The sequence below is a fragment of the Pelodiscus sinensis genome, chromosome 1 (assembly GCF_052426305.1).
Source record: "Pelodiscus sinensis isolate ZL-2025 chromosome 1, ASM5242630v1, whole genome shotgun sequence".
Taxonomy (NCBI): Eukaryota; Metazoa; Chordata; order Testudines; family Trionychidae; genus Pelodiscus; species Pelodiscus sinensis.
This window is the reverse complement of record NC_143052.1, coordinates 121,293,335-121,310,521: the sequence shown is the minus strand read 5'-3', so window position 1 is coordinate 121,310,521 and position 17,187 is coordinate 121,293,335. Positions and strand designations below refer to the sequence as shown.

Below are 17,187 nucleotides of genomic sequence, written 5' to 3'. Positions count from 1 at the left end.
TTCAGAATAGGTGGCATTCCTCGTAGAATGAGGTTTACAGATTTTGGAATAAGCCGCCTGTTATTTTGAAATTACTTTGAAATAATGGAATGGCTGTGTAGATGCTCACATTGCTATTTTAAAATAACACTAGTTATCTCAAAATAACAGTGCACCCCATGATAGCAAATAAAGCCCTACACCAGGCAGGAGTATCCAGGCAAGTCAAGGGTGCATCTTTCATGCTGGCAGGAAATTGAGAGTACTCCAAGAATCTTTATAATTTCCTGAGAAAAACATAATATTCAATTAGTTAAATGCCGCATGCTGAGAGATTTTTAAACCCCATAAATTAAGATTATACTTTAAAAATGTTAATTCCAACACTCACCTTCTGGGTCCTAGAGCTCAGGCTACATCACAGTTTAAAAAAACCCCTTAGACCATGGCCCATAAGCCTGAGTTTGGGACAGGCCAGCAATAAGTGTTTAATCACAGTATAGATATACCCTGACTGTGTGTGTACAGCCTGTAGCACAGTGGAGCCCTGACTTCAGATAAGGCCTTTTGGAACTATTACAGACATTGAACAGAACTATTTAGTTAGGAGGGAGGACTGAGAAGCCTGACAACCACATGTAAAATACTAAGATTCCCTACACCCCTAAATGCCAGGATTGATCCTAACCCTGTCCCTTAAGTAAATTGTGATTGTATGTGGTTCAGTGAGTCTTTTGGGAAAAAAATCATCTCAAACACCTTCTTTTAATTTCTCTAATGCTGATTTTCTCTCCTTCCTAGATAACCTAGCCCTGTTCTGGTTCTCTAGACACATCTCTCTCTGGGGAAGCATTTCCTTCAACTTGGCTGTGTTCATCAATTTAGCAGTTGCTCTCTTCTACCCCTTTGGAGATGATGGAGATGAAGGTAAGTAATATTATTTTTTTTCTTATAAGAGTAAACATTTTCCTTTGTAAAACAACCACAAGCCATTACCTAATAAGAGCATAAACAGGCTAAGTCTACACTGGCACGTTACAGCACTGTAACTTTCGGCCTCAGGGGTGTGAAAAAACATTTTACCCTTTCCCCTCCACCCCCCTCCCTCTGCCCGCCAAGTGCAGTAAATTACAGTGCTGTAAAGCACCAGTGTGATCCAGGCTACAGCACTGGGAGCCACGCTCCAAGCTCTGTTAGCTCCTCCCCTCATCGAAGTGGTCTTCCAGCAATCATGCCGTGGCCACTTCCAGTTTAAAACACTGCTGCAGCTGCGCTTTAAACTGTTAAGTGTGAACAAAGACACAGTGTTTCCTGTGGCTCTGCTTATGCCTTGCAGAGCTCTAAACAGAACAGTTACGATTTTTAGAATTCACTAGGCATTTGCATGCCCCGTTTGCAATACCTTAACAGGGCCTGGATTTCAGAGAATGGACACTACCCACTTTCTGCAAATCAGATTCTGATAAGAGGTCTCAAGATTAGCACCCAAAATCACAATCACTGCTGAAAATCTTGTTAAAGAGACTAATTTGCTCATTTGAACATTGTTATATGATACGAGTTGATTCTGTGGTGTGTTTATATACTGTAGGAATCTCATGGGAAAAAATGTGCTGGAATTTGGAGACTACAGTTAGTTGCTGCTATGGGTTTGGGCAGTTGCCAGTGTGGCATTTGGTATCATCACATGAAAAAGATACTATTGTTGCCCAAGAATTAAAGGAAAAGCCCTTTTACAGACATTTGGTGCTATATAAATCATTAAATAAATATTAAGAATACAATGAAATTTGCAATGCAGGCAAAGGAATCCCAATTTTGTGGAAAAACATGAAACATTTTTTGGTTCTTGCCTCCAGTTTTTTGCAGAAATGAAAAGTGTTATTTAATCCTCTCTTGTGTCTTTGCATGTGCAATCTGGACTCTTTAGGAAACAAAACGTAAACACTGACATCCATCAGAGAATATATGTTTTCATATAATAGCCATACGTAGGAGAATGGAAAGTATTTCATGGATTTCTAAGATTTTTGGATTAGGCCAATCATCTGCATCTCTTTGAGAATGTATGGAAATATTCAGTGGTCATTTAGTAGGGCGTGATATCAAATGAAATTATTGTAATTATGTTTTGTCCGTTTTTGACTGCTGTGCTTATGAGGATAAAATAACACCATTTGCAAAATGATAGATTTATTAGATAAAAAGAGCAATGATGTATTTAAAAGCAGTAATTTTGGGGTTTGCTTTGTCATAAATCATAGGAAATATATTGAATACTGTAATACATTCCATCAAATGAATGGACTAGCAAGGTGTGTTTTTGTAGCCTAAACATGCTCAATAGAGATAAAGGAGACTGGCTTACTCAAGATTGGTAATGGAAGAGAGAGACATTCACCTCTAGGTCATTGGTTCACATCCAACCCAATTAGTAATGTGACTGAAAGTCACTTCCATCTGATGGCTCATGCGAAGGGAGTGGGTAGCATCTCTTCAGGGTCTAGTGAATACATGTGCTCTTCCCAAACACCACTGTCATAATTGGCATAAACAGATGGGCCTGGTTGCCAGACTGAGGCAAAGGATTAAAGTGGTTTGGCAGGCAGACTGAATTGCCCTTTCACCAGCTGAGGTGGTCTCTGCAAGGCTACAGTACAAGCAGATCAGCAGGGTTGTTTCAAGGGAGCTTTCAGGGCTGAGATGCCTTTTGTATATACCTGCTCTGTAAGGACAAGATTTTAGTCTCCAGTGCTCTTGATTTTGTAAAGACTAACTTTGTATCAAATGTTTGTGTTTCCAGACCTTAAGGAATAATCAAGAAGAAATAAAGAGTTAAAACTAAACCTTATAAACTAAAACACATTTAGCTAATCTGAGAGTTTTACGCTCTGTCAAACCCTCTGGTCTGCAATCAGTGGGTATTAACACTTAGTCTGAACTGCGGGCATGTCTAGTACTAGTTTAAGCAGTTCCAATAATCTGGTGGTTTCAGTGATAGTGAAACTCTCCCTTCTAAATCCCATCATTCCATGTAATTAGAGATTTATAAACAATAAACACGAGTGTAGCCAACTGGGAAGAGTCATGAGGCACACTCTTTTCTCTGTCCTCCCCCTTCAGAGAAAACTAACTCTCTTATTTCACTTTCCGACCCACCCCCTTCTCCTGCAGTACATCAGCCCATAGCCACATGCCCGAGGTGCTTGGGTTGATCTAATCAGTCTAAGAATGTTGTCTCTTAATTTACTTCTGCAATTCCAGCATCATATGATATAACTGAAACTGCTCGTCAGACAAGGGCTCCTTGCCTCAACTGTGCATGTCTGCACATGTTGCCAGTGCAAGTCCTGTTAAATTAAATTGATTGACCTGAACTGAGAGGGAGAAATGATTTTTTTAAAGGAACATTGAGAGCCTACCTTTTAACAGAGACTTCACATCCAATTAAAAAGTGTATTCCAGAAGTTTCCCATTTGAGCTGATAACAACATCATTGTACAGAGCTGGACTTGTACCTGTTGCCAGGCTATAAACACACAATAGCAGGGGTCTTAAACTCTCAGCCCACGGGCCATCTGTGGCTTGAATGGTTTCACAATCCGACCTGTGCACGGCTGCTGGCACGAGTCCACTGCCATCTCCCAGGCTAGCCTGCTTGCTCCGCTTCACAGTGACGTGGGAAGTGGAATGCCCCAGTCCTGGCTTCTGAGATGGCGGCGAAGCAGAGCAGGCTGATGAATAGCTCCACTTCCCTGCAGCTTCTGCGATGAGTGTGTGTGTGGGGGGGGGGTGGAGGGGGAGGCACAGCCTACCCAGAGCCTCCCTGGCTAACCTGAATATGGGGGACCATCACGTCCATAGGATGGTTGGGGCAGCTGCCGTGGCGCCTAGGGTGGCTGCACTGGAATTGTCTTACGGACAGGAGGGCTCTCTGAACAACTCCCTGAGCCACAGGGATGTGCTGGCAGTTTCACAGAGCTAGCAGCTGGAAGCCCTGCTGTGCTACCAGTGGCAGGTGTCTGGAGGAGTGGGGTTAAATCTCCCAGGGGTGGCAGGTGGGCCTGGAAGACCCACCCCCGCCAGAGAGGGGTACCTACTGGCCCACTAGGAGAACTGGCCCTGGCTCTAAGGTAAACTGAGTTTGAGACCCCTACACTATAATTTTGAGAGAATTTGGGTGCACCTTTGCATTTGGAGACCAGGGATCCATCTCTGTTTTTTCCTAATCCCAGTAATCATAGAATCATAGAACCATAGAGCTGGAAGAGACCTCAGAAGGTCATCAAGTTCAGCCCCCTGCTCTAGGCAGGACCAATCCCAACTAAATCAACCCAGCCAGGGCTTTGTCAAGCCGAGACTTAAAAATCTCTAGGAATAGAGATTCCACCACCTCCCTAGGGAACCCATTCCAGTACTTCACCACTCTCCTAGTGAAATAGTTTTTCCTAATATCCAACTTCGACCTCTCCCACCACAACTTGAGACCATTGCTCCTTGTTCTACATATGTCACTACTGAGAACAGCCTCTCTCCATCCGGTTTGGAAGCTCCTTTCAGGAAGTTGAAGACTACTATCAAATCCCCCCTCACTCTTCGCTTCTGCAGACTAAACAGACCCAACTCCCTCAGCCTCTCCTCATAAGTCATACGCTTCAGCCCCCTAATCATTTTGGTTGCCCTCCGCTGGATCCTCTCCAGTGCGTCCACATCCTTTTTGTAGTGAGAGGCCCAGAACTGGACACAATACTCCAGATGTGGCCTCACCAGAGCTGAATAAAGGGGAATAATGACATCTCTGGATCTGCTGGCAATGCTCCTCTTAATGCAACCTAATATGCCATTAGCCTTCTTGGCTACAAGGGCACACTGTTGATTCATATCCAGCTTCTCATTCATTGTAACCCCCAGGTCCTTTTCTGTAGAACTACTACTTAAGTGGTTGGTCCTCAGCTTGTAACAATGCTTGGGATTCTTCCGTCCCAAGTGCAGGACTCTGCACTTGTCCTTGTTGAACCTTATCAGATTTCTTGTGGTCCAATCCTCCAATTTGTCTAAGTCACTCTGGACCCTATCTCTGCCCTCAAGCGTATCTATCTCTCCTCCTACCATAGTGTCATCTGCAAACTTGCTGAGGGTACAATCAAACCCCTCATCCAGGTCATTAATAAAGGTATTGAACAAAACCGGTCCTAGAACCGAACCTTGGGGCACTCCGCTAGAAACCGACCACCATCCTGACATCGAGCCGTTGATCACTACCCGCTGGACCCAGCCTTCTAGCCAGCTTTCTATCCATCTTACCGTCCATTTATCCAATACACATTCCCTTAACTTGCTGGCAAGAATATTGTGGGAGACTGTATCAAAAGCCTTGCTAAAGTCAAGGTATATCACATCCACTGACTTTCCCACGTCCACAGAGCCAATTACCTCAACATAGAAGCTAATCAGATTGGTCAGACACGACTTTCCCTTTGTGAATCCATGCTGACTATTCCTAATCACTTTCCTCTCTTTCAAGTGCCTCAAAATGGATTCTTTAAGGATCCCTTCCATGATTTTCCCAGGAACCGAGGTAAGACTGACCAGCCTATAGTTCCCTGAATCGGCCTTCTTCCCTTTTTTGAAAAAAGGGCACTACACTTGCCTTTTTCCAATCATCCGGGATTTCTCCCAATCTCCATGACTTTTCAAAGATAATGGCCAAAGGCTCCTCAATCACATTTGCCAACTCACTAAGTACCCTCGGATGCATTAAGTCTGGACCCAGGGATTTGTGTATGTTTAGCTTTTCTAAATAGTTCCTAACCTGTTCTTTACCCACCAATGGTTGTCCATCTTCATCCCATCTTGCGTCACTTAGCACATTAGTGCTTAAGTTCACCAAGGATTTCCCCTGTAAGCCAATCTGGTCTCCTACCATGTTTACCTCTCTTGCTATGCATCAGGATGGTTTCTTTCTGTGCCTTCAATAAGGCTTCTTAAAAATACTGCCAGCTGTCCTGGACTCCTTTCCCCTTCATGTTAGCATCCCAAGGGATTCTGCCCATCAGGTCTCTCAGGGAGTCAAAATCTGCTTTTTTGAAGTCCAAGGTGTGTATTTTACTACTCTCTTTTCTTCCTTTGGTCAGGATCCTGAAATCTACCATCTCATGATCACTGCTTCCCAGGTTGTCACCCAACGCTACTTCCCCTATTAGTTCCTCCCTGTTTGTGAGCAGAAGGTCAAGCTGCACAAGGCCCCTGGTCGGATCCTTCAGCACTTGTGCCAAGAAGTTATCCCTAACATTCTCCAAAAACTTCCTGGATTGCCTGTGTACTGCTGTATTGGTTTCCCAACAGATGTCAGGGTGGTTAAAGTCCCCCACGAGAACCAGGGCCTGTGATCTGGAAGCTTCCCTCAATTGTCTGAAGAAAGCCTCATCTACCTGATTTGGTGGCCTGTAGCAGACACCAACCACAACATCACTGCTGTTGTTTGCTCATTTAAACTTAACCCATAGACGCTCAACAGGTTTTTCTCCCTCTTTATATTGGAGTTCAGAGCAATCATAGTGCTCTCTTACATATAGTGCAACTCCTCCTTTTCTCCTCTGCCTGTTCTTCCTGAACAGTCTATAACCTTCCATGACAGTGTTCCAGTCATGCGAGTCATCCCACCAAATCTCTGTTATCCCAATTAAATCATATTTCTTGGACTGGGCCAGGGCCTCCAGTTCTTTCTGTTTGTTTCCCAGGCTTCTCGCATTAGTGTACAAACACCTCAGATAACCAGTTGATTGCTCTATCTTCTCCATTCGAATCAGGGGTCCTCCTTTCTTGCTCATTCCTCTCTGCATTTCTTCACGGTATCCGACTTTCCCACTCCCCTCAGGGTTTTGGTCACCGTCCCCCAACGAACCTAGTTTAAAGCCCTCCTCACTAGGTTTGCAAGCCTGCCCGCAAAGATGCTCCTTCCTCTCTTCATTAGGTGGATCCCATTTCTTCCTAACAATCCTTGTGCCTGGAACAGAGTCCCATGGTCGAAGAAACCAAAGCCCTCTCTGAGACACCACCTGCGCAACCACGCATTTACATCCTCAATTCGATGATCCCTGCCCAGTCCTTTCCCTTCAATAGGGAGGCTGGACAAGTACACCACTTGCACTCTGAGTTCTTGGATCTTTCTTCCCAGCGCTACATAATCCGCAGTAACCCGCTCAAGGTCATTCTTGGCCGTATCATTAGTTCCCATGTGGAGAAGCAGGAAGGGGTAGCGATCCGAAGGTTTGATCAGCTTGGTAAGCCTCTCAGTCACATCCTGAATGCGGGCTCCTGGTAAGCAGCACACCTCTCGAGATTCCAGGACCGGACGGCAGATGGATGGCTCAGTCCCTCTTAGGAGGGAGTCCCCGACCACCACCACCCATTGTTTTCTTTTGGAGGTGGTGGCCGTGGAACCCCCATCCCTAGGACTACGCATCCCATGCCTTCCAGTAGATGGTGTTCCCTTCCGATTTCTTCCTTGTGAGGTCTCTTCCAAAGCATTCAGCCTATGGAGAGAGCCTGAAAGCGATTACTTACCTCTATAGCATTGGGGGATTCCCATGCTGGCCTTTTTCCCCTTCTCCAGTACTTAGCCCTGGAGCTATTGCCATTGTTTCTATGCTGAGTCTATCTACATTGACCTCTGTACAATTTTTAGCTACTACTGTTTCCATTCATCCGTGCTGGGTGTGAAAAGTAAGTGTAGTATATTGACACAGTCCAAACGTTGGAATGTGCTGTTTCGTGGTACGTTATTTCTGAATTTGTACAATCATTACGCTAGAGCTAAGGTGTCCTAATGAGCTGTACAAAGAGGAACCGATGGGCAGATCACTACACAAGAAGTGGAAACAGTCTGTTCAGAGTAATTCAAGGATTTAATGAAGACATTATTACCTACCCTTATTGTTAGCTGTGTGGCATTAACCCAAATATGTTAACAGTATTTCCCACTAGGAACATGCTAAATTATGGTAACAAATTATGTTGAATGATTCATTCACTTTGGTAGGCAAACTGGCTAAGGAACCAGGGTGTGCTCTGTTTTGTTTCTTGACACATAACTAATTTTTTCCAAAAGTGTTAACGTTTGCTTTTTTTTTTCTTTTCCAGGCACACTTTCTCCATTGTTCTCAGTCCTCCTTTGGATAGCAGTGGCAGTCTGTACAGCTATGCTGTTCTTCTTCTCCAAGCCTGTTGGTATCCGACCCTTTTTAGTGTCTGTAATTCTCAGGTCTATATACACAATAGGGCTTGGGCCTACATTGATACTTCTTGGTGCTGCTAATGTGAGTACTTTAAACCTAACATAATTTCCATTTCCATAGAAGCAGGCATCTTAAGGGATACTTTAAAAAAAAAAAAGCAAGGTATAATATTTGTATTCTGTTTCACATCTGCTTTTGCACACACTGCTAGCACAACTGGGTCCATGATAGTTCTAACAAGTACTGTATCAGATTAAGTTTCTGTTGAATCACAGCAGCTTTAGATTATATCAGAGCTAGGATGGGATTGAGTAGCTGCAACCAGTTCCCTGCCAGTCTCACTGTCCTAGTCCTCCAAACATACCTGACTAGCACTCAGGTGCAGTGAAGAATCTGGCCTGTAGCTCTAACATCATAGTTCAGAAGTCTGACTGAATATTCTTAAAAGGGTATTCTAACTAAAATAGAGTTTGAAAAAAATAAAGCCATTGAACATATTCACCCTGCGTTACAGTCCTGTTGTTCATTTCATGGTGGCATTCCTACATACTGTAGTGCTGGTTAAGTTCCAAATTCTTTGCAAAGATTTCATTCCCTATTTGTTTTTTAATGTTTGATGGCACGAAAGAAGCCCTAGCAGCCAACTAATGGTATGGAAGTAGATCACAAAGTAACAATATACATTTTGCCGTGACCCCAGGGAACTGACCAATGATATACCTCCTGTATGTGCACTTGCAGACAGGTACCAAAAGTGCAAACACGAAAAAGGGAAAGTTATTAGAAGCATACAACTAAGGGGGATGATCAGCTTGTCAAGGAACAATACCAAGATGCATGCAGCATGGTTGTCTTTAAAAACATTTCAAGTAGAAAATGTGATTGTGGCATTTGCATGAATTCCTAACTTCCCTGCAATTAGTAACAAATTGAGTAAATACTGACAGAATATTTAGGTACAAAGTCAACTTGAAAAGTTTTTACAGGAATATTGCTGTGTACAGAGGTGCAGACTTTCTGATTCTCTGGGGGATGCTTCATGACACTCGGCCCCAGGCCCTGTCCTCACTTAAGCCCTTTTCCCACAGCCAGACCCTGCCTTGTTTCTTCCTACTCCCACTCTGTCCCTGAGTGCATCTCACCCTCACTCTGCCTCTGTCTGCCCACCACTGAACAGCTAACCCTTGGCAGGTATGAGATGTTAGATACGGGGGAGCTGATTGGTGAGACCCCCCAATAGAGGGTGCTGAGCTCCCACGGAGTCGGCACCAATGGTGGCATACTCTGAAACAATTTTTGGAGGGGCAAGAGCCAAACCAAGAATTCTGTAGTAAACAGCAGACCGCATTCTGATCGCAACGATGCTTTCATAAATCTGGAACAGCTCCACTGGCTTTAATGGAGTTATTTTTGATACACACTTCATAACTGAGATCCAATTGTGGCCCACTCTGTCTAACACTATTGGCACTGAATGCAGCACTAAGATGCAGTATTTTTAACTGGAATGTGTGCCATAGGAACCTGATCTTGCACTCATTGAAATCAATGGGAGAATTGCTGTTCACTTTAATGGGAGAGGACCGGGCTTGAGGCTAAAGTCACTTAATCTATATCTGAAGTAATTTCAATTCCAGGGCTTTGTTTTCTTACCTAACATGTAAGCATGCCTATGCTACACATCTGAGACCGCTATATATAGCCTGTGAATGACAGTTCGCCTGCCTTTGCACCCAAGTAGGGTTAATGTGATTTTGCAGCACCCGTTAAGTATTCTAGGTATTGAATAGAGAGAACAGCTTTAGTAATTTTATCTGGTAGCCCAGTCAATATGTGAAAAAAACCCTAATGGAAGCCATTGCAAAGTAATGTTGTTTAATGTGCCTTAAATGAGATTACATGGTGTCCATGTGCCTATCGAGAATGAAGTGAAAGGGCAAGAAAAGGGTTTTGTAAGGGCTTTTGTAGAAAGCGGCTCTGCAAATTGATAGTGAAGTCTGTCCATCTGCACCTGTTGTCTCCTGTTTTATGCTTCGATTGTGAGTTCCTTGGTCTTAGAGAATATCCTTTTTTAATTTTTGCACAGCACCAGCCATCCTGCTGTGTGACTGGGTCTCTGAGACATTGTCACAGTATGAATTGCTGCTGATGATGATCTGATGTAATAAAATCATCCTTTGCTATCTCCCCACAGCTTTGTAACAAAATAGTATTTCTGGTGAGCTTTGTTGGAAACCGCGGAACGTTCACTCGAGGTTACAGAGCAGTCATTATGGACATGGCCTTTCTCTACCATGTAGCATACGTCCTGGTCTGCATGCTGGGCCTCTGTGTGCATGAATTCTTCTATAGTTTCCTGGTGAGTACATGCCTATGGGGAGTGGGAAACCTTGCAAAAATAGAAATTACTGTTACCCCTTGATTTCTTCCTGACAGTCATGCCAAATCATAGGTATTTTTAGCGTACTTTTATGCTGTTGCTCAATAGAAGCTACTGTTTTTGTTGCACAGGTCTACACATTTCATTCCAGAAAATTATCAAACAGCCTTTTCTTTGATCCCATCCAGGGGATACTTCTGACACGTAACCTGAAGACATTTGAAATGTTTCCTTCATTTTCTTCAATTCTACTTACACAGGTGGAATTCCTTTCATAACACAAAACAGGTGTATTGAAAGTCACTCCGTACAGAATATGATCTTCAAACAAATCTAAGCTGAAGAGCCTTAAAAAGCCCTTTTTGATGTGCTGAAATAGTTTTAATCACTATTTTTTTTATTCTGTGATGTGTAAACCTTTTGGACAGATTTCAGAAAATACCTGTACAGGCTTTCACTTTTCATGATACTCTGTTTTATATTTTTCTCAGTTTCCTGACCAATCAAGTTACAGAGTTTTCATATACATCCTCCTTTCAACACTACACATTGTGTAACTAAAGAGACAGATTAATCAAGCTAGCATTTTTAATGTTGGAGACTTCTTTAATCAAAAGAAGTGTGATATAAGCTTTGCATTTTACAGACATAAAACTGGCAGTAAAATCCATTTGTGAAGAATTGTCTTACATAGTTTTTATTTGGTGTAAATTCAGCTGTGATCACACTTGTAGGTAACACCAAAATTATAAGCATAGCAAAGACATCAGATGATACAACCCATCTTCAAAGTGACCTGTGATTGATTTAGAACAGAGAAAGGATACAAGAGATGAAAGGAGGTTCTGTTCTAATAGTGTAAATTCCCACACCCAGGGAGAATAAACAAAGAGCAGGAAGGAAAAATTGGGGACTGCAACCAGTATACAAGGTGTTAAAGATAATTTGTTTTAATTTTGCCTTTATAATATTGCCCTAAAGTTACTATGTTATATGTGGATTACAGTACCTGTCACTGATGCTTAGGAGGAACAGCCTATCAGGGAGGGAGACTGTCTATGAAAGGATCTATGACAAAGTTTTTACTGTTTTCTGGATGACAAATGTTCTTGAATCATTTATGGTATACAGTGAACCCTCGTTTATCGCGGTAGATAGGTTCCAAACCCGACCGCGATAGCTGAAAATCCGCGAAGTAGGATCCTCAAAGCCTCGGGGGAAGCCGGCGGGGGGGCATCCCAGGCGCGCCTGGGCTGCTCCCCCGCCGGAGCCCCTCCGCGGCTTTCAAAGCCTCGGAGGAAGCCGGCGGGGGGGCATCCCAGGCGCGCCTGGGCTGCTCCCCCGCCGGAGCCCCTCCGCGGCTTTCAAAGCCTCGGGGGAAGCCGGCGGGGGGGCATCCCAGGCGCGCCTGGGCTGCTCCCCCGCCGGAGCCCCTCCGCGGCTTTCAAAGCCTCGGAGGAAGCCGGCGGGGGGGCATCCCAGGCGCGCCTGGGCTGCTCCCCCGCCGGAGCCCCTCCGCGGCTTTCAAAGCCTCGGGGGAAGCCGGCGGGGGGGCATCCCAGGCGCGCCTGGGCTGCTCCCCCGCCGGAGCCCCTCCGCGGCTTTCAAAGCCTCGGGGGAAGCCGGCGGGGGGGCATCCCAGGCGCGCCTGGGCTGCTCCCCCGCCGGAGCCCCTCCGCGGCTTTCAAAGCCTCGGGGGAAGCCGGCGGGGGGGCATCCCAGGCGCGTCTGGGCTGCTCCCCCGCCGGAGCCCCTCCGCGGCTTTCAAAGCCTCGGGGGAAGCCGGCGGGGGGGCATCCCAGGCACGCCTGGGCTGCTCCCCCGCCGGAGCCCCTCCGCGGCTTTCAAAGCCTCGGAGGAAGCCGGCGGGGGGGCATCCCAGGCGCGCCTGGGCTGCTCCCCCGCCGGAGCCCCTCCGCGGCTTTCAAAGCCTCGGGGGAAGCCGGCGGGGGGGCATCCCAGGCGCGCCTGGGCTGCTCCCCCGCCGGAGCCCCTCCGCGGCTTTCAAAGCCTCGGAGGAAGCCGGCGGGGGGGCATCCCAGGCGCGCCTGGGCTGCTCCCCCGCCGGAGCCCCTCCGCGGCTTTCAAAGCCTCGGGGGAAGCCGGCGGGGGGGCATCCCAGGCGCGCCTGGGCTGCTCCCCCGCCGGAGCCCCTCCGCGGCTTTCAAAGCCTCGGGGGAAGCCGGCGGGGGGGCATCCCAGGCGCGCCTGGGCTGCTCCCCCGCCGGAGCCCCTCCGCGGCTTTCAAAGCCTCGGGGGAAGCCGGCGGGGGGGCATCCCAGGCGCGTCTGGGCTGCTCCCCCGCCGGAGCCCCTCCGCGGCTTTCAAAGCCTCGGGGGAAGCCGGCGGGGGGGCATCCCAGGCACGCCTGGGCTGCTCCCCCGCCGGAGCCCCTCCGCGGCTTTCAAAGCCTCGGAGGAAGCCGGCGGGGGGGCATCCCAGGCGCGCCTGGGCTGCTCCCCCGCCGGAGCCCCTCCGCGGCTTTCAAAGCCTCGGGGGAAGCCGGCGGGGGGGCATCCCAGGCGCGTCTGGGCTGCTCCCCCGCCGGAGCCCCTCCGCGGCTTTCAAAGCCGCGGAGGGGCTCCGGCGGGGGAGCAGCCCAGGCGCGCCTGGGATGCCCCCCCGCCGGCTTCCCCGGAGGCTTTGAAAGCCGCGGAGGGGCTCCGGCGGGGGAGCAGCCCAGGCGCGCCTGGGATGCCCCCCCGCCGGCTTCCCCCGAGGCTTTTTAAAGTTTTGGTAAGGATCAATTTTATGTTCACAGTACAGTGAACCCTCGCTACTTCGGGGTTCGACCATCGCGGATTCACGTATATACATAATGTAATGAAAAAAGTCCGCGAAGTCGTGAATCCGCGATGGTCGAACCGCGAAGTAGCGAGGGTTCACTGTAATTGTAAACATTCCCTAGTTACTGACCACATTCACTTACTTTTGTTCCTAATTTTAGGCTTCATCTGTTATGACATTAATGATAATTTTCTCCTTTATTTCCTCTATTAATCAATCATCTTGCAAGGCTATGGATTTCAGATCTCATGAATTGTGACTATTGACACTTTTGATAAATCATTCTGTGTCATCTCGCAACTGTAATCGGTGTATTTGAGTTGAAAGACATATATTGAAGATAAGACCCAGAGAATTATAGAACACTAATATAAACCAGAATTATAAAAGGAAAAAAAGTTAAAGTTTCTTGAAACACATTCATCATGAACTTGACACTGAAAGAATGTTAGCCCTATGAATACTCCCCTTAAACCACCCAGTTGAAGCTACAGAATTAAAATTTGTTTACAAGGGTTATACAAAACGGTAAAATTAATGTTAGATTTTTATAACAAAGTATAGCCTGCTAAAATCTGTGTGACTTTTAATACTGAAGTGGCCCTCTCAGCTCAATGGATTTAGGGTTATTCATGTGCATGTTTGCAGGATGAGAGGGTTCAACTGTGTGTATATAGTAGATGGGGCCAAAATGTAAAATTTTAAATCTAGATCTGGACACTTCTGAATATCATGGAAACACTTGGATTTGTTCTAGCACATTATAAATATGGGGGGAAATTACAAAGTTTGGATCCTAATGCTGAATCTTGCCGAAGTCTTTGTCAGCCCATATCTTGATGTACATAATATTCCTATTAAATTGGTTGTACAGTAACAGGTATTCATAAAATTTAACATCATATGCCATATTTTTCCCTCTGCCCACTGATACTGTATTGGGGGAGTTGCATGCTCATGTATCTGAGGTCAGGATTTGGCCCTATGTGTGTTTCTTGAGTTGAGGTGGTATTCCCAACTAGCATTTATCTATTGTCATATTTATTCAGATTTTCCTGCTTTTTTTTTCTAGCTGTTCGATTTGGTGTACAGGGAGGAGACTTTGCTCAATGTCATCAAAAGTGTTACCCGAAATGGCCGCTCCATTATCCTTACTGCTGTGCTGGCTCTCATCTTGGTTTACCTTTTCTCCATTATTGGGTTCCTGTTCTTGAAAGATGACTTCATCATGGAGGTGGAGCGATTAAAAAACAGAACATCTATTGCAGGTCTTGCTTTTACCTCAGATTACCATCATCCTACTGAAATTTAGCATTTCTATGGGGATAATCTTGCTCCCTTTTAAAGTCAGTCTGAGGGGGTTTTTTCAGTTGACTCCAGTGGGAACAGAATCAATGTCACATTGTTCTTCAGTAGCTTAAATCTAGTAGGTAAAATTATTCTGCAAAGGTATGTTTCAGATATAGGCTCATCTATTAAAATATTACTAAAATCATGCAAGTTAATTAATTTTCTTTTCCCCCATTCCAATTCACATTGGAAATTTAAAAAAAACCAAGCTTTACACACTTCACTATTGCTCAAAAAGAGTAAGTCATAGCCAGTTAAATAGAGCTTTTTAATGCACCTGGCCTAAGTAAAATCAGTGGAGTCAGAAATTTACCCTTAGACCAAAACAAAAAACACCCGGGTTTGTGATTAATTCACTTATAGGCTGATCCATGAATGCACTGAACACCTGATACCTAAAAGGAGGCACTTGGCATCTAGCAGTATCCAGTCAATACTGCACAAACTCTGTACATGATCCAGCCATTCATAACTTTATTTCAAAACTAAATGTTTTCAAACAAAGCAAAGCTGAGCATACTAAGGCTGAAGTGTTAATAAAGCCATTTTAGAGCCATCTGTCAAATGTCTTGAATAAGCCTTGTTTTCCATATTTGGATCACTTGAAAAGGTTGAGCTGGTTTGTATGTAACTTAAAAACTTCTTGGCTGAGATCAAGACTTTGAAATTTAATTTCAGAAGGTTTCTGTGGCCACTATTGAAGACAGGACACCCAATTCTATGAACTTCTGCTCTGATCCAGGGTGGCAATTTCCATATTATGTTCCCCTTATTGGGTTCTCTGGAGATTGTGTGTGGTTTGTTGTTGTAGTGTCATTCATACATGAAAATCTAGTCAAGAAAATATACTGATGATATTAGAAGATGTCATATTAGCAGAATATTGTACACCCAAAAAAATCATTTAAAATGTTAGCCTAATAACATTCCTCAGATGGGAAAAAGTCAGAATGAATCAGTTTTCACTGTTTAAACAGCCTGCTATACTTTGGATTACTATTTGGACTAAATGATTTTTGCCATCATTTTTGCTCCTTAAACTTTCTTGCAACCCGGATTTGAAATGCAGTAAATTGTGTGCAATGCACAGGGTGAAATTGGTTTTTGATAAAATCAAGCTGATGTACACATTTGCCTATTTTGGGACTGTTGAATTAGTGTTTTACTAAAACCCAAACATATGTACTAATGAGTACCAAACAGTTTTGTATCCTTGAAAACTCTTAAATATTCTAGATTCCGAAAGACTGAATATCAGTTCAGTGTTCTGCTTGTCAGCCTTTGCGAATAATTTATCTAGTGGTTTTAAAAAACGGACATTTTCATATCTGGCAGTTGTTTGTTGCTTTGAATACATTTTGTTCTGACTAGAAGTAGCAGCATTTGATGAGAGTCATTCATTTATGGAGATGCAATGGGGAAATAGTTGTGACATACTATAAACTAAGTTTTGAGTTCATGCTGAATACTTGCTTTCTGCTGAGATCTAATTTGTTCTTGTTTTTTATAAACCACTAATTAATTTCAAGAAATTTGTGATATTAAACTGCATATCTATGTGCTGCACTCTCCAGCATATGCCTCTGTAAACGATGATGCTTTTCATTTTGTCAGGTAACGGCGAAGCTCCTACCACAACTCTAACGTCAATGATGGAAACATGTGCAAAAGAAAATTGTTCCACTGCGCTACCTATTACCAACCTAGGTTAGTATGAAAGTTCCCCAAAATGGTGATAAATTTCAAGTGGAAGTGTTTGTAAGTTATTACACAAGAGAGGCTTTTCTTGTCAAGAAAATTGACTGTCATTATTCGAAGTCAGAAGTGACCACATTTTTCTACACTGAGAGCTATGCTGGCAACTTGCCTAGTATGTGAGTGCTTTCACACCTAATTTTTAAATACACTGACAGTTAGTTATCAAAATTAAATGTTAAATCTTAATACTGATTTGTGTAAATATCTTGCTTCTTGCTGAGTTCAGAAATCGTGGAAGCCAGCAGCTGATCTGCTTTATCTGTACCATTAGTGAAAAACAGCTCCATTTTCGGATCTCATAATTTGGTCTTAGAAGTACAGCATATGCCACTGAATGTCTAGATACATTTTTTCTGCAGTCCTCACCTCAGATGCAATTTAACACGAAGAGCTAAGTTAAAGGGACACTGTCAGCATGAAATCTAGTCAATTTAAAAAAAGTTTAAAAGTAGTTTTGTATACTCTACCCCTCTACCACCAATTTGCTTTTAGTGACTCATAACTTTTCTCTTGCTATATGAAAGACCCTTACAAACAACAGAGAAAACTGACTTGACTCTATAGGGGAAATAGTGAACTAGTCTGCTTATGATAATGTCATGTAGGACTGTATCAAAAGCCTTTCTAAAAATCAAGATCTATTACCTCTATGCTTTCCCACTATTCATAAGGCCAGTAACAGTGTCATTGGAGGGT

At 44.5% G+C, this 17,187-nt stretch overlaps 1 protein-coding gene across 1 annotated transcript in view; it reads left to right on the top strand.

Annotated features, from left to right (window-relative positions):
• The window catches only part of ITPR2 (inositol 1,4,5-trisphosphate receptor type 2), a 324,515-nt gene that overhangs the window by 267,348 nt on the left and 39,980 nt on the right, over positions 1-17,187 (top strand). The window contains exons 48-52 of the mRNA XM_075898795.2: positions 781-906; positions 8,122-8,297; positions 10,411-10,575; positions 14,456-14,651; positions 16,348-16,440. Coding sequence (XP_075754910.2) covers positions 781-906; positions 8,122-8,297; positions 10,411-10,575; positions 14,456-14,651; positions 16,348-16,440 — 756 coding nt within the window. The remainder of the gene's footprint in view (positions 1-780; positions 907-8,121; positions 8,298-10,410; positions 10,576-14,455; positions 14,652-16,347; positions 16,441-17,187) is intronic.